The following is a 21170-nucleotide window of genomic DNA, read 5'->3' as shown; positions in this document are numbered from 1 at the left end:
TTTTCCAAAGCCAGCGATCAAATCCCTGACCCTCTCGGACTCCCCCTGCCCCAGCCGGAGACCCCCCTGCCACACTGCGGGTTTCTGCCATTCGAAGCAGCCTCTGCCGCTTTGACCTTGGCTTGGGCCCGGGCTGCCGCCAAGTGCAGCACCCCGTTGACCCCCCGGAAACCCCCTGGAAAACCCCGCCGGCATGCAAGCTGGCTCTCCCTGTCGGGGCAGGGGCTCCGGGCTTGCACAAAGCAACCCCCCCCCACTGTGCCCGGCCGGATTAGGGCCGGCGGCGGCTGCGGGGATGCCCGCGCGCCTGGCTGGAGGGCGGCGCGGCGCGGCGGTACTCACTGTCCTGCGGCGCCGCCTCGCTGCCGCTGCTGCCCCCGGACGGGTCCTGCGCGCCCTTGGCGCCGTCCCGCGGCTCGGCGCCGGGCTCCTTGGCCCCGTTCATGCCGGCCGCCACCTCCTCCAGGTCCAGCAGGCGGCTGACACTGAAGTTCTTCCTGCCCTGCGGGGTGTCCGGCAGCTCCAGCACCCGCGCGGGGCCGGGCCCGAAGGGCTTGTCCATGCCGAAGGCTGCCGCCCCGTCCATGGCTCCGCCGGCTGCCCCTGCGCTGCCGCCACGCTGCCCCCCCAGCCCGGCTCGCAGCGAGCGCCCTGCCCGGCTCGGGTCCGCCTCGCGCTGACGTCGGGGGGACACCGAGCTTTCCTCCCTCCGACCTGCCGCCGCCAGCTCCCCTCCTTCCCCTCTTCCCAAATGCCCGGGGGGAGAAGGGCGGGGAGTCGCCAGAAAACCACCGAGGGAGGGAGAGGGAGAGCTCCTCTGTCCCCCTGCCCTTCCCGAGGAAGTTAAGTGCTTCTGTCAACAAGTGTCAGGGGCTGCGCTCAGAGATTTGGGAGGGGAAAAGGGCTCCTTTCCCATCTGGAGACAGGGGGGACCCAAGGGGTCCTCACCGGCGCTGTGCGCTGGCATCCATGCGCCTGTGCCCCCTCCCTCTGCCTCCTCCAGCCTGGGACGGAGGTCACTTTTCTTGGGAAAAGCCCTGCTCTCCTTCCTTAATGAGATCATTATGCCCCAGCACCACAGTTTGCAAACTCCTAGGCTGGTTCCCCCGGGATCACCCAGGAGCCTCCCTAATGCAAAGCAGCCCCAGAGAGCGGGGCAGGGGGGAAGAGTTTTTCCTCTTTAAACGTAAAGACATAACAGGAGCTTTGAAAACTGAGGATTGGGCTTGTCGGTGTCCGGCCAGGAGCTGAACTCGGGGCAATAAGACCTGAAGAGACGAACTGTTATTTCTTCCTTTCGACTTAACTGTAATACCTAGTGAGAGGCTCCCTCCCTGGCTCTGCGTGTGTCTGCATATGCCTCTGTTTGTGTGTACACAGCGATGTGACTCAAATCTTCCAGTCTGGTTGCGTCCCGTTCAAACTCCCAGCTCGGAGAAATCCACTTCTCAACTTAAGCACGGCCTAGCACGTCTCTCTAGCCCACTTGCAGGATTGTTTTTGAATATATAAAGAGGGGCTTTTTTCTTTGTTTCGTTTTGTTTCTTGGGTTTTTTTGGTGGTTTTTTCCCCCCCTTTCCTTTTGTTTTCTCTCAAACATGACTATTTTGCAAATAGAGCGCAAGTGCCTGGGTTTCAAATTGAATCTTTCAGCCTCTCGGCCCCCCTAACCCTGGCACATAAACCCAGAGGAGCTCCACCTACTTGCATGTGGCTATGCCAGGTTTAGATGGGTGTCATTGAAATCAGCATTTGGGTCCTTGCAAGGCAATCTGGGTTATTAAACAAGCCACTCCAAACCCTTTATTTTCTTTTCCCATATTTTCCAAAATATTATTTGGTGTGAATTTGCGAATGGGCTGTCGGTCCTGGAGTTTTGATCTAAAGAACAGTTGAACGACAGGCAGAAGAAGCAGGGTACATTTCCAGTCATGGTGCCACATCATTGAGCCCTTGGGTTAATTCGGAGGGTTCATTTGTCTGGAGAAAGAGGTGAGCTTGGTCTCCATAGCCCGCTCTTTTTGACTTTCCCAAAACGTTTAGCTCATTTGACATTCGCTGTGATCTGATCATCCTTGCTGCAGTGTGCCTGTCACGAAGGGCAGGTTGCGTCCACAGCTAGGTAATGAGCAAGAGCGGATGAAGTCTGGAGGAGTAAGGGTCTTGCTGTCACATAAATGTCTGCATGGTACTAAAGAGTGAATGGAGATTGAGAGGGGAAGCTGGAGGAGAGATGACTGCCTTGAATCAGACCTCCCTTTCATGACAGGTCAGAGTCTCATCTCCTGGCTTGGGTCCCCGTTCCACACCAAACTGAAGAGAGGCCTCTGTTCCAGTCCCGGGGCTCATAAAGGCTCTGGGGAACGGCTGGTGAGAGTCCGGCACTTTCATGCTCCGAGCCCTTGCGCCAAACCGGTCTCCTCCCTCCATGGGAGCTTACAACTTAACACACGAACATATGCAGTCCTCTGTACTAGACCATCCCAGCTCGGAAGAAAATGATTCCTCTGTCCCAAATGTTTTCTCAGAGGCTTGCTGGAGGAGTCAGCCTTTGGCTTCCCTATCCCCATGAAAGCATCCAGGTTGCATTTGGATTAAGACATCCTCAGGGGTTTTGACCTTGCACCTGTGCTGGGGTGGATTGTGCAGAGAAGGGCTTGGTGTCAGCCCCATAGAGGAGAAAGTTACTTCAGGACTGACCAGCTCCTGTCTTTTCCTGTTAAGATGCCAGGTGGAAACCAGGCAGAACACAAATAGGTCCCAGGAACCAAGCCCAGGCTGTCTCATCAGCAAACCTTTCAGGTATGTTAACTACCGAGGCACCCATTTACATGTTCAAAGCGCTCTACAGCATTGATGGGCCCACTATCACCAAGAAGGCAGGCTTAAAAAGGAAAAAAAGAACAAGTGGAATCTTTTTTCCATTTTTTTCTGATTTTTATTCTTTTTTTGTGAAATCCAGCAGTTTAAAATGTAGTATATGTTGACCCAGTCTAACACCAGATGAAAACGGAGGGGAAAAATTGCAAAAAAAAGAAACATCAGAATTTTCCCCAGGGAATTTTTTTTTTATAGTTTCAAAGTAGAAAAAAGTGATCAGAACTTCAACCAGCTCTGATCCTGACATCTCCTGAGCGGGGAGAGAGAGGAATATCATGAGCTCTATTTTACAGCTGGGCAAACTGAGGTACTGTCCTCCCGTTGTCTTCAGTATATGAAGGAGTGAATGCCAAGGGCCATCAGAAGTGACCCATCCTGCTATGGAGCAGCCAGGATAGAAATGCAGGCCTTTGGCTCATAGCCCCAAGTTCTGCATGTTAAGGGATGCTGCCTGTTGGCTAACCTGATATTTGGCAACCCTAGGATTGCTTGCTTTAGGTTTTGTTACCAGAGCTTTGCCCCACTCTGCTCCACCTCTTCCATTCCTGGCTTTGGGTAAACTCTTCCTTTGGAGCGATCAGGCATGAAATTATTGGGATTAAAACTGACAGGCATCAGACTCTGTTTTCCTCTTAAAAGTAGATCAGGGAACAGCATGGCAAATATTTTGGCAGCTGTGGATAGAAACGTATCTTTAAAAGAAGATTAGGTTTACCCAGGAATCTGCTATCTCTGTCCATTATTGGACGCTAGGGAGGCCATAAACTCTGTCAGACAGATATGATTCAGTTCTGCTCCATGGGTACAGTAATTTACAGTGGAGTTCTGCGAGTCTCATACCAAGTCATGAACAAGGGAAGACTAATGGAGTCGTCCGTCTCTGTACATCTTCTTTGGTGGGTGCAGTTCTGTGCCCCACCAAGCCACCTGAAATGAGGGATAAGCCGCCTGCCGGGCATCTCTTGCAACAGGGGGTTTAGGGGTTGGCAAACTTGCTTGACACCAGGTACAAGGGTTCAAGTGCTGGCAGCTAAGGCTTGGCATCCATTGGTTAGGGGCTGAGGGTAGCTAGAGGGTAGGGCCTGAAGGCTAGTGGTCGGCCTCTGCCCTTCCCACAAGCTTTTTAATTGTTCAAGCCCAGAGGCCTTCTCTTCGCTGGGGAACATCTTGCTGTGATTATTTTGTGGGGCACTGGTGATCTGGAAGGCTATTCATTTTCAGTCCATGGGGGAGGGAGGCCAGCCGAATGCTTTGGCCTTGCCCCGCTCTCGCCTTGCTCAGTCGATAGCTATAATCATCACCAGCCTCATCTCTGAGGCTTATTAGGACCTCTTCTTGCACCCCAACCAGTCTGGGGTTTTTTCAGAGGAGACTTTTGCTCCATTCAGGGTGTTAAATAATTAAACGGAGGGTATAATCGTCAGTGAAGCCCCCTTGGGCTCGCACTTCCTCAGCCCTTGTGATTGCTGATTTTTTTTGGGTGAAATATGACCTTTTTATGATCAAAGGGGATCAGAGTTCCAACGGAAAGAAAAAAAGGCCAAGAGTTTTCTTTTTCCCAATCCTAGCGGTCTGGTAAAGTTTCTTTAGACATGCAAAGATTTACACACCTTTCTGCGGGGTGCCTTAAATTACCCTCCAACTCTTAACACATTTCCATGAGCAGAGCAAGAACAGTAAGTCATTGAGAAATTAACTGGCCTTTCAATAATATCCCCTGTCGGCCTTTCAGAAGGGGAATGTCTAATGACTTTTTTGAAGTAGAGGTCAGGGTTTGCTTTTTTTAAATAAAACAATCTGTATTAATGCAATTTCCTTTTTAGCTGTAGCATTTGATTTTTTTTTAAAACATTTTTTTTCTTACCCTTCCAGCCAGACAACACATCTCAAGCTAGATCCATGTATTTAATACCCCTAGCTCCTCACTTTGCTAGCTCCTTCAGGCAGGACCTTCATTTTATTTTTAACATTCATTTGTTTTAAATTATCAAAATCGGACCTTGACCAGACCCTGGGTTAGCCAGCCATTCCCCATCTCTTCAGCAAAGCCCGTAAGCCCACGTTTGATGGGGCTGTCGCACACTCTTAAGGATAAGCATATGTGCTTTGCTGTATAGGGTTGGATTTAAGTATGTGCTTAAATGTGTTGCAGAATGGATAGCCTATTGTAAATGCAACCCCAGTGATTTCAATAAAGCAACATCAGGCCATGGCAGCTAGGGATTTGCCCCTGAGTGCAAGGTCGGGTTCGCTAGAGGTGCTGTTTGAAATCCTCAGGATGGTCTTTCCATTGCTCTGTCTTGTTTGCTTCACTTTTTTAAAGACATACTTTTTTGTGTTAATCTCTTGTTGTGCCCCCTTGGGCTATCTTCCATAAGTTTATCCCACACTGCTATGATGAGGGTCCCAGTATGCTTGAGAAACACAAATTCTCTTCTCCATCACAAGATGCAGCCTGTTCTGGGGTAGAACGTGACACCTGTCTGTGTCTTACAGCCGCGAGTCAACACTACCGAGCACTTCCAGTTAGCTCATGCCAGACCATGCTTGTTGGGTGCTTTTCAAAGGCATTCAGGGCTGAGTCCTTAAAGGTGTTTGGCTGCCTACATCTCATTGATTTCCATAGAAATTAGCATCTAGCTCCCTTTGGAAGGTCTGGCTTTCAGATACTGCAGAGATAAACTGGACATTAGGCATCTCAGTAGATATGAAGAGACTGTAAGGCCAGATCCCCACTGAGAGCGAATTATTATTGCTTTTGCTTTCAATGGAACAGGCAAATTTCCAGCACTGGAGGACATGGCCCATATTTTCCCATTGAACCTGCAGGGAAATATTAGAGCAGTGAGCTGCAATACAGCAGCCTGCATTCGGTGTCCAGTGGGAGTGGCAGGTTTTTACTGTTCTGGTTCCTAGTGCTGCTTCCATCTTGAACTGAAGACCAATATCTACAATATCCCAGTAGAGTTTCTCCGCCATTTGCCTCGGCATCTTTCTCGAAAGCTTCCTGTACTTCCTTCATAGGTTTCTTGCAAGTCCTGGCTTTTTCCCCCCAGGCCCCGGAGCCTGACTTTGCAGTTGTCTTCATGCCGTGATAATTCTCAGACACGTACACTTTTGACCTTTCTATTCCATTTGCTGGGCTCTCTCTGTACACTTGTACAGGAGACTACCCAAAAGGTCAAACCAATAAATTCTCCTTATTTACCCTATGTGATAGGAAGCCGTTTACAACACGTGTGTCTCCTGACTCGCAACTGCTTTCAAAACAGCAGGCACCAAACTCACAGCTCCTGAGAGGGAATCACAATGAGGATTTTATCTAGTTTCACCTCTTACAGAATACAGATATACTCTATGAGTGTGTTGCTTGGCACAGTACTTGGGCATGTCCTTCACTTGAAGTCTAGAGAGGTAGATAGCTGGGTTAGTCTGAAACCAGGCAGATGGCAGGGGAAACCAGGCAGATGGCAGGGCAGGATAGCACGAGATGAATTGATTCAGAGACCCCAGTTGAAGTCCATGGTACTTAAATTCTCTTCTGGATTAGAGCTGATGTTCTTGCCTTCTTTGTAGCCTCTGTTCTGACACAGCTCCCACTGTCTGTGAGCAAAGTCTTCTGGCCCAAGTAAGGCTGGCAAATTCCAGGATTCAGAGTCTCTGCCTAAGCCTTCATGTCAAGCTCATAGTCATAGTATGTGATCACCAAGCAAAATCCTCATTGCCACAGTATGAAGGACCAGCAAGGTCCAGCTGTGCATGTGAAGCACATCATGCAAAGCAGAAGAGCTGCTGATGGGGTGTGATCAACAAGTCTTGAGCTTGGTGTGATTATTCTGTGGGCCATGTTGTATTCCTGCTCTACGCGCTCCCGGATGGTGCAGAATGTTTGTATTCTTGGACGGGTGAATCTTTCCAGCACCAAAGCCAGGCATATGGGCAGTGCAAACGGCATCAGAACAGGAAGCATAATGGAGCTGGAGCTGAACCTTTCCATGGGACCCTGGAAGCTAAAGCCAGCCCTGCAGCACTGAAAGGTTTCTTTTCAGATCACAGCAGTTGGGAGGAAATCAGATTCCATGCGTTTCCACCAGAAGAAGGAAATGGAGTGGGAGGAACTGCCAGAAAACTGCATTTGCTAAACACCACCTCTGCCCCGTCCTTGGCTTTGCTTAGGAAGCTTGTACTCAGGTGTGCTCCCAAAGTAAACAAGGGGCTTTCCTGGCAAGAAAACCTGGAGATCAGCCATGTGCAACAGCTACACCTCACCAGCTTTTGACTGGAATTTGCCACCTCCAGGCTGACCTAGCAGGAAAGGAGCGTTTCCCATGGGGCAGCAAGGTGGAGGTGATGGTCAGCCTGCAGGCTGTATATGGGCTGTGCAGCTTTCAATACTCTGGGTCCTTGCAGCTGACAGAAATGTTAGAAATGAATGACCAGCGTCAATCGGCCACAGAAGCCTGATGGCCAGTCTGGGTTCTTGAATGGGCAGAACCCCAGCTTGCAAAGTGCTGGGAGGACAAAGCAGGGTGTTAAAAGGAAGAAGCAGGAGCTGTTTCAGGGTTTGCTTCAAGGGCACTGGCCAGAGGGTCAGGCTGCTTCACAAAGGAGATGTGGTTTGCTTCCTGGGCTTATACAGAACTCTGGGCCCCTGCATGGGAATGATGTGCCCATGGACATAATATGTGCACCTGCATGTGGGGTAATTATTATACCCTGTCCCTGTCAGGGCCGCCCTTTCCAAATCCACTGGTCAGGGCTCTGGTTGTGGCACAGGAAATGAAGAGGCAAACCATTAAATGAGGAGGTCCCATCTTCCTGGTCATACCGGCTTCAGACCAGGCACTGTCTCTAGCCCTTCTGGCCACTGTGGATCTGTTTGGGACTTGCTTTGCACACCAGGGAAGTCCACCTGGCTGCCCACAACTTCCAGTGTTGGGCTTGGGGTGCTGAGAGGAGCTTAGGCCCCAGGCTGTGCTGCCCACTGGGCATTTTGATTGGAGTCTAAGGCTGAACAGTAGCAGCCGCCTTCCAACAAGGGACCAAGCAGGCGAGAGGTTCCCCAGCAGCACACCCTGCACGCAGCAGAGGTGATCGCTTCCTCCCTGCACAAGAAGTGCTCTCTTTCCCATGTCTTGCCTGTGGCAGCTGGATTCTGCTGACACAGCATGTTGGAGCCCAGCAAGCTTGCGGTAGCTGGACATCAAAGGCAAGTGCTGAGTTTTGGCAAGTGGCTTCCCACCCCCACCCCCCCAACCTGGTTTGAAAGGCTCTGCTTGCTCCTCCTCTCATGTAGTGTAAAACAGGAGTGTGTGTGCGCCTGTGTTGCTGTGCTGCCCTCCTGGCCTGTACGAGGGAACACTGTTGGGCATGGGAGGCTTAGCAGAAATCCAGCTGGGCGATGCTCCACGCTGGAGGAGGGTGTGGGGGGCTTGGCAGTGGGGTTGGCGGCAGCACGGCAGGGATTTGGGGAAAGCTGTCATGGGGAGGAAGGACGTGAAGGTTAGCGGAGGAGGTGGCTCCTTATCTACCTCGCTTACATACTCATACGTGATTGCTGTTAGGAATCTACAGGGTTTTTGTCCTTTCTCACCAGGGTCTCTCCCTAGTTAGGGATAGGGTTTCTTTATGCCCTGGCTCATTTCTGTCTCTCTTTTCACTTGCAGAAGGTGCAGCTCATTCCCAATTTCAGCTCTCTCCTTATATCTCTTAGAATATCTCCTCCAACAAACACCCACACCTTATTAGTTTGACTTAACTAGTTGTCTTAATAGGCCGCATTCTTACCAAGTGCCCTACTCCAGGCTCTTGTTAAAGCTTTACTCCCAGATTTCTTGTTCCCTCTATTTCTTTCTTTCTTTCTTTTTCTCTCTGTCTTTCTCTCACTCTCTCTCTTTCTTTCTCTGCCAGGAATTCTGGTCCCAGATGAACCAATACTCCGTGGCTCTGCTATTTCCCTTTCCCCCCCTCCTCCCTCCTTCAACAGCGAGATGGGAAAAGAGTGAACTGAAAAAAAAAAAGAAAGAAAGAAAGAAAGAAAGAAAGAAAGAAAAAAATCAAAGCTGCACATATTGGATCCAGATGTGCTCGCTTGTATACAGCTCTCTCCAGCAATTTAATTAAATTCCCCCAGACAGCCAGGAGGGTTTCTTAATGATCAAATTTCCCTGGCTCTCCTCCTAAAATGCCCCCTCTCTCGCTCGCTCTCCCCTGCTCTGTCTCCCTGATGGATAGCCAACTGCATTCTTCCTGCAATCAGCCTGGCCAAAGAGATCTGGAAAAAGGGGGCAGCTCCCTCCTCTGTTATTCTAGCAGGGCACTGAATGCTTGTGGCTGACAATGCCAGCATCATTTTTATTCAAAAGGCAATTGCTGATCGTTTCACACAAAAATGCACTTCTTCCAGCTTTGGAATCTGGAGCCCCTGCTGCCCCTTACCCCTCCCAGGGCTCAGTGTGCAGGGCTCAAAGAGGGATACCTGGAGAGGGAACTATGTGGACAGGAGCTCAGGCTTCAAATGCAAGGAAGGGCTTCTTTTTAGTAAGAGAGATGTGAGGGTGGCTCTCACCCACTGCTAGGGGGTCCTGAATATTCATGAGGAGGGAAGAGCTTGACCGCTTTGGTCCCTGTAGGTTTTATCCATTCCAGGGCTGGGTTTCAAACTGGGATTGCAGGATGGACCCCTTAAGCCTCCTTCCTACCCTGCAGGGCTTATTCTAATGGAGGTGCCTGCCCAAGCAGAAATGTGCTGCTATATTGTAGGCTTCAGGGGTATAAATGGCTGTGAGGGGGCAAAGGTTGCACCTCTGAAACATGGCTAATGAGAAACGTTCCTGGGCTGATAGGTCTGTGGGTACAGTTGCCCAGGTCACTGTGCAGCCTAATGAAAGGGTGACAGAGGAGCTTGTAGAGCCAGGTCCGGCTGATGGTGGGGTAGAGCCCCCCCTTGTACTGAAACAGCCCCTTTCAGCTGAGTGAACATTCATGTTGTTCCGATGAGGAAGCAGCCACATAAGCGGGGGGACAGTGAGTTAAATGAAGACACAGTGGGTTTGGTTACAGCTTGCTCCTGAGCGCACACAGGCCAAGCCACTTCTGGGGCGTCCACCCACAGGCCCTCTTGAGATCTCCGCGTGCTTGAGAGCAGCCACAAGCCCACTGCAGAACAGCTTCACCACGCTGGGTCCTGGGTGGGGAGTGTGCTTGGCTCTTCCCCACCCTGGACATGCCAGGGGCATGGTGTTGACACACCCAGTGAATTTAGCAACAAACCTTGTTACGGGACCCAGAGTCCTGAATTCGAGCCCACACTGCTGTAGCCAGAGGCATCAAGGGCCTGGACTTGCTGCCACTCAGGTCAGTGGTAAAACTTCCATTGGTTTCAATGGTGCAGAATCAGTGCCCCCTCGCCCAGCTGGACTCTTTCATGGCAGTGGGGTCTGACCGGGGCCGGCAGTCAGGGAGGCAGGAGCTCTGGCATAGAAGGGACCAGTGATACTCACATGCTGTATGTTATTCTCACACACCCATATGTTCACGCTGTGATCCTCTAAAGGCGGCTTGTATGTGAATGAAATGTCTTTGGCAAAGAGGAAAATTCCACCCAAGCACTGAACATCTCTGCAAGGGGCGGGGAGGGGAGATTTTTCAGTTTTCTTTGCACGGGGGGCTAGAAGACACGTAAAGTGAGTTCCTCTCCCTCCTCCAGAGGAGTTTGCAAGAAAACAGAACGCGGCGATAACGTACAGCAGGCAGCGGCCTGCTCAACTCACCCGCATTTGCAAAGTGCCTTGAGACCCAGACGTGGAAAGAGCTACTGAGGGGTGAAACGCTGCTGTTGTTTGTCTATGTGCAGCCGCAAAACCAAGCCCCGCTGGCACCGCAGGCCGGTGGGGCCTGCTCCAGCAGATGGAACCCCTGACAGCCTGCTCCCCGCTCCCAAGACAGCTGAATAGTTCCAGTCTGGCATGGCATCCCCTCTCTGAGCGGCTCAGGCACGAAGGGCAGGCTATATGCTGCAGCCAAAGCTGGGGATTTTGATTGGGGTGTGCCAGTGTTGCTGCTGGGACTTAAATCTGGAGGTTCCTGGCTAGAGGGTCTTGTCCTTCTGCTCAGGGGTACACCAGTAGCTTTATTTGGGGTCAGGAAGGAATTTTCCCCCAGGTCTGGACTGTGGGGGTTTCTGCCTTCCTCTGTAGCACAGGGTGTAGCCTCTTCCTGGATCTCCTGAGCATATATTAACAACCTTTTACAGAAGTGGGGTGGTGGTGCTGAGATCCCCCAGCTTTACCTGTAGCAGGTTCAGGTGTGATGTCTTGTGTTGTGTCAAGGTTGACGATAGTTTTACTAAGAGCTTAGATTATGGCTTTGTATAGGATGGTTGGAAAGGGATGATCCTGCAGGGGGTTGGACTGGATGACCCACTTGTCTGTGATTTCTAGGGTTTCTGAGGCCTATTGCAAAGCCCACTGCAGTCTATGGTCGTTTTACCATCAAACCCTTTGTTCGCGCACAATTTCTTTTGCTAGAATCAGCCCCAAAAGGTCCAAGTGTGCTACCAAAGGACAGGGGAACACTTTCTCTCTGGATGAGGGAGCTGGGGCAACTGGATTGCAGACTGGAAAGCTATGTACTGGTGGCAGTGGGGCTTAGGAAGAGGCATGCTGGAGATTTAATTCTCCACCCAGTTTTCTTTCCTCATCACAGGCTTGTGCTCACTGTCCAGATGCTCAGAGACACCCCAGGTGAGAGCTGCCCCCGTGCCGTAGCATGGGCAAGACTTGTAGCTGGTTATTAGAACATGGTGTCAGTGCTGCGGGTGCTTCCATGGGGACCTTCGTCCTTCGTCCTTCTGCAGCATTGACGGTCAAAGCCTATCTCTAGAGCTGTGCCCCTGCTCCAGGGTACTGGGCTGCCTGGACGGGTCCCAGGGGCTATTTGCCACTTGCCTGTAGGTCCCCAGATCCAGGTCAGCAGTGTTGAGAGGCCATCACCATCTCAAAACCTGCAGGAAGGGAGGTTCAGAGCATCAGTGTTGGCTTGCAGGCGGGATGTCTGCTTTACAGTCACTGTTGCCACGGCCAGCAGAATCTGCCCTCTCTATGTGGCATTATCAGGGAAGCCAAGCATTAAATAAAACATGGAAACAGTGCCCTTTTCCCCATGCGAGTGGGTAGTTTAAAGCCAAGGCACACTAAAGAAGTTGGGGATGGGGGGTCTTGGGTAATGGATAAGAGGCTTCTAACTCATACCAGGGAGGGAGCAGCTTCTTCAGCTCCAAGGGTAGAGGCCCATGTTTTAGTTTGCAAGCTTCATGTCGCTCGGGCAGGAGGCTGTTTGTCACATGCCGTGGTCTAGGGAAAAAGAGATGAGCTCAAGCTGTTGGGCCCCCTTTTTACCACAAGAAGGCCAGGCCTGTGCCCGCCACCCCACTGCTCGGCCGCCAACAGAGAGGAAGGGGTGGGAGGTGGAGGGAGCATTTTGTGACTGCATGTCAGAAAAATGCCAAATGGTCGGCCCGTGCGCCCAAATTCCACCCCCTGGGTGCGGCTCTGTGTCGAAATTTGGATTCCGTCCATTAAAAAAACCCCAGCACAGGCCGGCTCTGCTCATTGTTCCCTTTCCAAGCATCCCAATGTCTGGAAATTCCAATAAAAGGCTAATAATAAAAAATCCTGGGATAAGCTTTTCTCCGCCCACCCTTGCAGTCCTGCTTTAAGACCCTGGGCTTCGCTAGATTCCTTTGCTGGAGAGCTTGGGCTCAGGCACCTCCAGGGACTGCAGTGCTGGAGGGGGCAGACCAGGCTCTGCTGCAGATGGAGAAGGCTCATTATAGGTGCACACGGCTGAGCTCTTCCGACTGCAAGTGCTGTTCATCTGGGTCTGGCAAGGGCGCCAGCTTGGCTTCATGCTGAAGCGGGCATGCGGGCAGGAGAGTAGCACCTTTGCACTCCAGCATGATGAAAGCTTTCTACAGGCTGCAGCACAGTCCCTGGTGTCCTGCATCTTCCACAGCCATGTGCAGCCATGCCAAGGGGATGGATGCGGAGAGCCCAGGCTGTTGGTGACATGGAGATTTGCTAAGAGGCTTTTCTGAGCACCCTCAGGTGTTGGGCATTCCAGTGTCTCCAAGCTGGATTTGGCTTCCTTGGTTTGAACCTGTCAGACAGTGATCAGCCTTAGGGCCACAGGGGGAAGGCAAGTGAATGCAAGTTGGCTTGGAACAAAGCTGTCCTTGGACGACTTTGGTATAAGGAGGACTTAGAGCAGTCATGTCCCGCTGCATGCTAAAGAAAGCAGGGGGAGAGGGGAAACAGCCTGAAGCTGCCTCAGTCCAGCAGTGTGGGGTGGGGAGGAATTGGGGAGGTGGAAGGGGGTGTGTGGATGTGTGTGCATGTGTGCGTGTGTGTGAAGGGCTCATTTGGCAACTGAGCTGTCCCTGACCCGTCTGGCTGACGCTTCCCCTTGCTCACGGCTCCAGGCACCAGGTGCTTGTTCTCAGGTCTGACAGGTCCGTCTGTCTCGGAGCCTGGAGCGCTTTCCCAGGCGAACGCTGCTGAAAGATTTAGTGCTTTTCACACCCATTCCAGGGCAGGGAGGGTGGCAGGGGATCATGCCCCTTTCCCAAATTACAAACTGATGATTAATTGGTGAAAGAGGCAGGCAGCCTGTGAATTGCTGGCTTGCCGGCATGGCCTTCCGGCTGCAGCCGCCTGACCCAGCTAGGTGCGGCATTTCTCACCCCAGGTCCTGGCAGTGGTGGGGCCAATACCCTGCTGTGATGTCCTCACCCAGGCTTGAGTAACCTTTTTAACCCCCATTGGGCTCTCAGGGATGGGGCAGGCAGGCTGGGCAGAGCTTGGGCTCAGCGCCTTGCAGGGCTCCTATTTGCCTTGGGTTTTGTGCAGTGCTGGAGCCGCCCAGCACTGTTCCCCCTGAAGTAAGCAGCTGCGGGGAGTGCTGGCAAACCCCGAGTCCCAGGCAGTGGACAGGTGTGCGGACAGAGCAGGGGCATCCTCTGCATGGCAGCTGACCCTGGAGCATTGTTCCACGGTCCCTGGTACATGTTTCAAGTTGGTCTAACTTCTCTGCTTGCTCTGGAGTTACTCCTGATTTACTTAGCGGAGTATCTAGGAGCCAGGTGGTGGCTCAGTGTCTTCACGTTGGGGATCCCCAGGCCTCTCCCCTCCAAGCAGCTCATAGGCCTGTGACAGCAGGGTACCAGCAGACCTAGAGGCAGGTAGCTTGAGGAGCTGTCCTTGTCGTATCTCAGAAGAGTGGCTGTGCCTTTCTGAAAGCCCCACTTAAAGACCCTCCCTGCAACCTTGTTCCCCCTCACTCTTCCTCCTGCCAGACCTGCTGCCCTGTGCCAGCCTGCCTCTGACACTCCCTAGGGCCTGCTCTGCTCTGTCCCACAACCTGGGTCCTTCCCCTTCTATCAGGGCATGGCCACCCCACCCTGTGCTTTGCAGAGTTGTGCAGGCTGGATTGAAATCTGGGAGCCAGGCATGCATGGGCCAATTGCAGGTTAGATTCATGGCCCCGAGGCACTGTAGGCCTAGCGGAAAACACAAAGCTCCCCTTCCCCTCACCATCTTCCCAGGGTCATAAATAAGACTGCAGCTCCTCCATGCCTCTTATACAGGTTCCCAATTGCTCCCACAGCCCAGGGAAACACAGCTTCCAAAGCAGACAGCCACGTGTATCAAGAGCAGAGCACGGGGAAGCCATGCCCAGGGAAAGGAAAATGTGCGGTGGGCGGGGAGAGATGCATATTAGCTAAGCAAGCCGGGGTTCGGTGAGATGGAGCATTAATTAGAGACAGATGGAGCTGGATAGTAAACGAGGCCTTTTATTTATTACAGGAAATGTCAAAGGGCAGATTAATTTCTAAAGATAGGATCCTGAAACCCTACCCCCAGTGGGTATGGAGCACGTTTGATCAGTGGTTATTAAAGGTGAAGGCCTACTGCCTTGGGCAGTTTTGCCAGTGGGGCAGGCCTTAGGCAGAGACCATACGTCTCTTGGCCTCAAGGAGCAGGCTTTGTCCTTTCTAGTTAGACCATGCTTTGCTCCACCAGTGTGTGACTCTGGTGCTGAGCACAGCCCTGGTAAGCCCTTAGCACCTTTGCTTGCTTTTGTCCCTGGCATGGCAAGTCCTGTACCATCTGTACAGTGCTGCTTATAGCCCTGACACCAGGCAGAGGGTGGCAGGATGACCAAGGACAAGGGGTTGGACTGGGGGAAGAACACCCCAGCTCCACTGAAGTCAGTGGCGAAGCTCCCATTAACACCAGGGAGTCCCGCTTGGCCTCACTGTAGAAATGAAGGGCCTTTGCAAAACCTCTTTTCACAGGGGTGTTGCACGTGGGGCTGGGGATGCCCGCTGAAAAACTGCTTGTGACAGACTGGTTTCCAGTGGGATTTTGCAAATCCAGACAGCCGTGATGTTATTATCAGGAATACCGGAGCGAACACAGCTCGTACAAAGCGATGCGTGCATCCTGCAGTATCTGAGCCCGCGTGTGCCTGCTGGTGCCAAATGCCTGGACGGATTGCACCCTACATGGACATACAAGGAGACATCAAGCACCAGATAAAGTCTGACCCTTAAAAAAAATAAAATAAAAAGGTGCTGACTCCAGCTTCGCTCTGTTAGTGGCAGCGGTTGCTTGTTCTAGTCACCTGGAGCGAAGAGCGCCAAGAGCACTGGTTACTTTCTGAAGACACTGCATGTGGCACTGCCTTTTGAACCATGTCCCAGTGCATGTTCTCTGGAGCAGCAGTTCTCAACCTTTACAGACCCAAGGCTCCACCTGGGTAGACTTATGGCTTCCCTGGATAGACTGGAGGCACCCCTAGATAGATGTGAAACTCCCCTGGATAGATTCAAGACACTCCTGGATGGACTCAGGACCCCCTGGATAGACATAAGGGCACCCTGGAGAGATTCAAGACACCCCTGGATAGACCCAGGACTCCCTAGAGACACAAGGGTGTCCTGGACTCGGGACGCCATGAAGAGATACAAGGGCCCCTTGGAGAGCTCAGGACCCCCTGGAGAGATAGAAGGTGCCCTGGATAGACTCGCACCCCACTGGAGAGACTCAGGACCCCCTGGATAGACTCAAGGTCCCCTTGGAGAGACTTGGGACCCCCTGGAGAGATCCAGGACCCTCCTGGAGGGACACAAGGGTGCCCTGGAGAGACTCAGGACCCCCTAGACCCAGGACCCCCCTGGAAAGACACAAGGGCGCTCTGGAGAGACTCAGGACCCCATGAAGAGACACACAGCCCCCCTAGATAGACTCAAGGGCCCCTTGGAGAGCTCAGGACCCCCTGGAGAGATAGAAGGTGCCCTGGAGAGAGAGACACCCCACTGGAGAGACACAAGGGTGCCCTGGAGGGACTCAGGACCCGCTAGAGACACCCAGGACCCCCACGAGAAACTCAAGGTCCCCTTGGAGAGACCCAGGACCCTCCTGGAGGGACACAAGGGTGCCCTGGAGAGACTCAGGCCCCCTGGAGAGACACAAGGGCCCCCTGGAGAGACTCGCGCCGCCCTCCACGGGCCGCGGCCAGCGCCGCTTCCCCGGGCGGCTGCTGCCCCCTGCCGAGGGCCGGGCCGGGCGGGGCGGGGCGGGGCGGCGTGCCCTGCCCTACCCTGCCCGGCCCCGCCACGCTCGCGCTTCCGCTTCCTGGGCGGGCGCCGGGGCCGGGGCCGGGCGTGTTGCGGGCCGGGGCCGGGGCCGGGGCCGGGGCCGGGGCGATGCCTTTCCTGCACGGCTTCCGCCGGATCATCTTCGAGTACCAGCCGCTGGTGGACGAGATCCTGGGGGCGCTGGGGATCCCGGACCCGGAGGGGCAGGAGACCCCTGAGAGGTAGGCGGCGGCGGCCGGGCTCTCAAAACACCTCCAAGCGCGGAGACCAGACCTCGCTGCAGCGCCCCTGGGCGACCCGGTCCCGTGCGCCCCCCACCCCCTCCTCCCCCAATATCCAGCCTCAACTTTCCTTGCTGCAGCCTGAGCCCATTGCTCCGTGTGCTGTCACCTGCCCCCGCTGAGGACAGCCCGGCTCCATCCTCTCTCAGCCGCGCCGCACCGCACCGCGTGCAGGGTCCCTCTCGCCTGCTGAGAAGACGCCCCGAAGGGGAGCGTCCTGGGGGTGCAGGCGTGCTGCGCAGCGCCCGTCCGGCTCCCTCGCCGCGGGGCGGCTCTGGGGAGGCAGGCGAGCGCGTGTAAGCGGAGAGGAGAGCGTCACCTGCTCCTTGAAACCGCTGTTCGGCCCCTGGCGAGCCCGGCCCTGTGGGCGCGCGTGGGTCGGGAGTCATGAGAGCTCAGCGGCCTCTCGCCCGGCTGCTGAAGCTTGAATCAGAGCAGGTCAGACATCCGTGCGGGGCAGCGAAGGCAGGCCGCCATCTGCCGCGGGACCCGCCGCCGGCTGGCATCGCGCGCTGCTGATGTGCTGACGTTGGGCACCTGGGCGCTGGGCCGGGACTCTCCGAAGGGAACCGGGTGCCCGCTTTGCGCAGAGAGCCGGCGATGTGGGCGCCTTGGCGCAAGGGGCTGAAGGAAGTGGAGCGTAGTGGGCGAAAGGCTGGGCTGGCGGACGGGACTGGCTGCATTGTCCCAGCTGCGGTCCAGGGGTGCCACCTGCGTTTGCTAGGCTTCAGTTCTTGCCTCCCTTGTTCAGGGCACTTTTCTGCTGTAGCAGCGTCCTCGGAGCTCCTGCAGCGAGGTGTTACTAACCCATCAGCATGAGCCAGGGTCTTCCCACTGGCTTTACTGGCTTTGACTCGGGCTGTCTAGGAGCAGAAACATGCGTAGCTCTAAAGCCTAATCAGCGACTTCCCTGTGCCCCAAGCCCCAGCTGCCTGGCTGAAGATAGCAGCAGGTTCCCGGTCCTCAGCGAGCTTCTGGAGAGAGAGACCCAGTCCCCTTTCTACCAGGAAGGAGTGAGCTATTCCTTGCTGAAGGTCGCTGAGCTTGGGCTGGTGCGCGTGGCCGAAATCCTCCTGCAGTATGGGGCCGACCTCATCTTTGAAGGTAAATCCATGGGTGGTATCGCAGGGGATGGGTGGAGGAGGGGAGGGCTAGTGCTGGTGGGTGGGTCCTGGACACGATGGCCTACGAGGCCTCTTTCAATGCTGAATTCCCAAGCAGCAACACAGCTTTCTGGGCCTGCATTTGTGGGGCCAAGCTCCTGCCCTTCCTCATGGTGTAGGGAACTCCCTTGCAGGGCTCTGGGAGGAGGGCGCCAGTGGAGCTGCGGGAGGTACTGCTTTCTCTGGGGCAGTGCCATCCTGCAGGTACCTAGAAACCTTCCGTCACCAGGGTGGTGCAGAGCAACACCTTGTCCCCATGAGATGGCAAAGGTGTGTTACATCAGCCTGACACTCCCTGGTGGTGCGTGGGTCAGGGCGCCACAGGAACCCAAGCCGCTCTGCTCTGTTGGCGCCGGGTTTCTGTGACATCACGCGTGGAACGCTGGCTGCCTTCCTGTGGCACGGCTGCTTCCAAACAGGGCTGGTCCCACCGCCTGGGGGGCTCCACCTACTGGTAGGGGCTGGGGAGCTGGGAGGAGCGGACCATGAGCTGCATCCCTTGCTGCCCCTGCCACTGTGACGTAGCAGCATTCAATGGTGAGTCTCTCTTGCATCCATCTTGTTTCCACGGAGGTGGAAAGCATGGGCCTGTCAGCTGCAGGGGTGATGTGGGCTCTGGGTTGAGCTCTTTCTGTGCTGCTAGTGGCTGGGAACCAGCTTGCTCATGGCAGAGCTCCCCCAGGGAAATTTGCTCCATGCTGGTTGGCGATGGCATCTTGTCCAGTGGGGTTTTGGCCCCAGGCAGGGCTGGGGGTCTAGGCCTTCTTTCCCTTTGTGTCCCAAGGATGCCCAAGGACTCTCAGGCCTTGTTTTCTGCTGCCCCTGTGGCCAGCAGCCTGCAGGGCTGAGGACCAAAGAATGCACTGTCCTTTCACCCTTGGTAGCTTTACTGATGTGCCACCTCCCCAGGGCTGCGCTGCATCATCACTTTTGGGGGCTGTCTTCAGTGGACCGGGGCCAGGTACCTGGGATGTCCTATTGTCTGGCAAGGGCCTGCAGGTTGGACTGAAGACTCAGCTTGTCAGTCTGCTTGTTTTAAGTTCAGGGGCCTGGGTTTTAGTCCACTCGGCCCTTTCAGCCTCTTGGATACCAGGCTCCATCTGTAGCTGGGGGGTCGAGTAGATACCTTGCCTCCCCTGGACTCCCTGACCTGCTGCTTCTCTTGCCTTAGATCCTGTCACCTATTACACTGCTCTGCACATTGCTGTTCTCCGAAACCAACCTGACATGGTGGAGCTCCTGGTGCAGCGTGGGGCAGACATCAACCGAAGGGACCGGGTAGGGAGCGTACCCACTTCCGGACAGGGATGAGCCCAGTCCAGCCCTCTGGTCTCCTCTACCTCTCTGAGACTGGTAACTCCTACTAGGAGCCAGGGGCTTGCTGTGGTTTCATTGTGTGTGTATGTGGGGGGGCATCCCCTTATTGCTAAGGTCTCATGCTGGTTGGGCCCAGTGGAGCGTTGCCTCCTGGGGGGGCAGCTTGCACCGGCTGCAAGTCTGTGGTAAGGGCAGCCATCACTCTGTTTGGTAAACTACATGTGGCCCTTTGACGTGCCAAGCACCTTTTGTAGCCCACTGGTCGAGCAGATCTTACAGGCCCTGCCTCTGTAGCAATGCTCCTGATGCAAAGAGCATGGGGACTTCAAAGGAGAGGTGATAGTACCTTCTCCTGGTATCACTGGCTCCTTGTGAATGTGGAATGTTCTTGGTGCCTTGAGCAGTCAGCATGAGGCCTCTCTAGCAGATGGCGATGAGAGGGTCACTCACCATCCTTCCCTCCTCCCTTCTGCACAGATTCATGAGAGCAGCCCCCTGGATCTCGCTAGTGAAGAGCCCGAACGGCTGCCGTGTTTGCAGCGTCTCCTCGAACTCGGCGCAGACGTCAACGCGGCCGACAAAAATGGTTTGTGCCCCTTTGCCCCATACATGCAGAGTTAACTGACCTCCTTGCCCTCCGCCTGGGGCACTTGACTCCCAGGTAGAAAATAAGCAGCAGCACATGGAGAAGACAAAAAGTAGCGTGGTCTAGTCAGAGCAGGACAGAAGGACTTCGGTTCTTCTTGCCAAAGCAGCTGAGTCTGGAAATTGAATCTCCTGTGTGGTCAGACCATTTTAGGACCAATTTGAAAATTCATCTGGCCAGCTGTGATCTGCAACCCTTCCCTGCAGTCAGTAGTGCTTGCACTAGGGCTCCTGCTTGCTTTAGGAAAAATGAGGCAGGCAAGACTGAACTGTAGAAGGGGCCTGGTTCCCAGCTGTGCTTTAAGCACTGCAGCATTGCCTGGGGTGTTCTGGCTGCATCGGTCAGGGCTATACTAGCAGCAGTCATGGTGCAACATTTGCAGACTGTATGATCCCCTTCTACATGTTACATTTATGCCACAACTAACATGTAAATTGCAGCATAAATGACAAGGGTGCTTATATATGCACCCAATTTAAGGCACCATAAAATGGCAAACCAGCCATAAAAGTGTTCTCCATATAATGCAGAGCACATCTATGGCTGGTTCATACAGCACCTTACACTGAATTGATTGTCAGCCCTGGTCACAGCCCTGCAGGCAGCTGCCTTTCAACTTGGCAGTGAAGGGGCAGCCTGGGATCAAGACATGGCATGGGGAAGGTGTGATTGTTGGGATCGGGAATAGATGTCACGGCACCTTTAAATAAACATGTGCCAGAGGTCTGTGAAAGTTTATTTTCATGTGCTCACATGCTAGTGTTTAGTGCTCCCTCTCGTGATGCTGCAGCAGCATTGCATCACCCAGCACTGTTCCCAAGGCTACATGCACTCCTGCTCTAACTTCCAGCAGCGTCTGCATCACTACGTACTGTGCGGTAAAGGGATGTGCTGGGATCATACCAGCATGCTGGTTGCCTGTTCTTTGCATGGTGAAGCAGCGTGTGAACAGGCTGCATTGTTGCCTGTACAAGTAGGTCTGCTGGAAGCCTGTAGTGCTCTCCAGTGCACCAGAAGGGCCCAGAAAGCATGAGAGCACAAAATACTACCTCTTCAATCATCGCCTTAGTGTGGCTGTTGCTCACTGTGCTCCACATTTCCCTCTCCAGGCAAGACTGCCTTGCTGCATGCCTTGGCCAGCAGTGATGGAGTCCAGATCCACAACACTGAGAACATCCGTCTCCTGCTAGAAGGAGGTAGGGGCAGCTTTGTTCCTCAGGGTT

At 54.0% G+C, this 21170-nt stretch overlaps 2 protein-coding genes across 3 annotated transcripts in view; one reads left to right on the top strand and one right to left on the bottom strand.

The window, feature by feature from the left end:
* The window catches only part of PRRX2 (paired related homeobox 2), a 58956-nt gene extending 57984 nt beyond the window's left edge, over positions 1-972 (bottom strand). The window contains exon 1 of the mRNA XM_006272305.4: positions 343-972. Coding sequence (XP_006272367.1) covers positions 343-586 — 244 coding nt within the window. The 5' untranslated portion in view covers positions 587-972. The remainder of the gene's footprint in view (positions 1-342) is intronic.
* Positions 1-21170, top strand: part of ASB6 (ankyrin repeat and SOCS box containing 6) — a 32779-nt gene that overhangs the window by 8392 nt on the left and 3217 nt on the right. The window contains exons 1-5 of one of the 2 annotated variants that reach the window (XM_006272289.4): positions 16616-16761; positions 17744-17925; positions 19156-19262; positions 19779-19887; positions 21057-21143. In XM_006272289.4, the coding sequence (XP_006272351.1) occupies positions 16649-16761; positions 17744-17925; positions 19156-19262; positions 19779-19887; positions 21057-21143 (598 nt within the window). In that variant the 5' untranslated portion in view covers positions 16616-16648. Of the gene's footprint in view, positions 1-16615; positions 16762-17743; positions 17926-19155; positions 19263-19778; positions 19888-21056; positions 21144-21170 lie in introns of those variants that run through there. The other variant, XM_019475606.2, reaches the window with a different exon arrangement.

The sequence above is a fragment of the Alligator mississippiensis genome, chromosome 12, assembly GCF_030867095.1.
Source record: "Alligator mississippiensis isolate rAllMis1 chromosome 12, rAllMis1, whole genome shotgun sequence".
NCBI classification, from domain to species: Eukaryota; Metazoa; Chordata; order Crocodylia; family Alligatoridae; genus Alligator; species Alligator mississippiensis.
The sequence above is the reverse complement of the archived record's forward strand: the minus strand, read 5'-3'. Positions and strand labels throughout refer to the sequence as shown.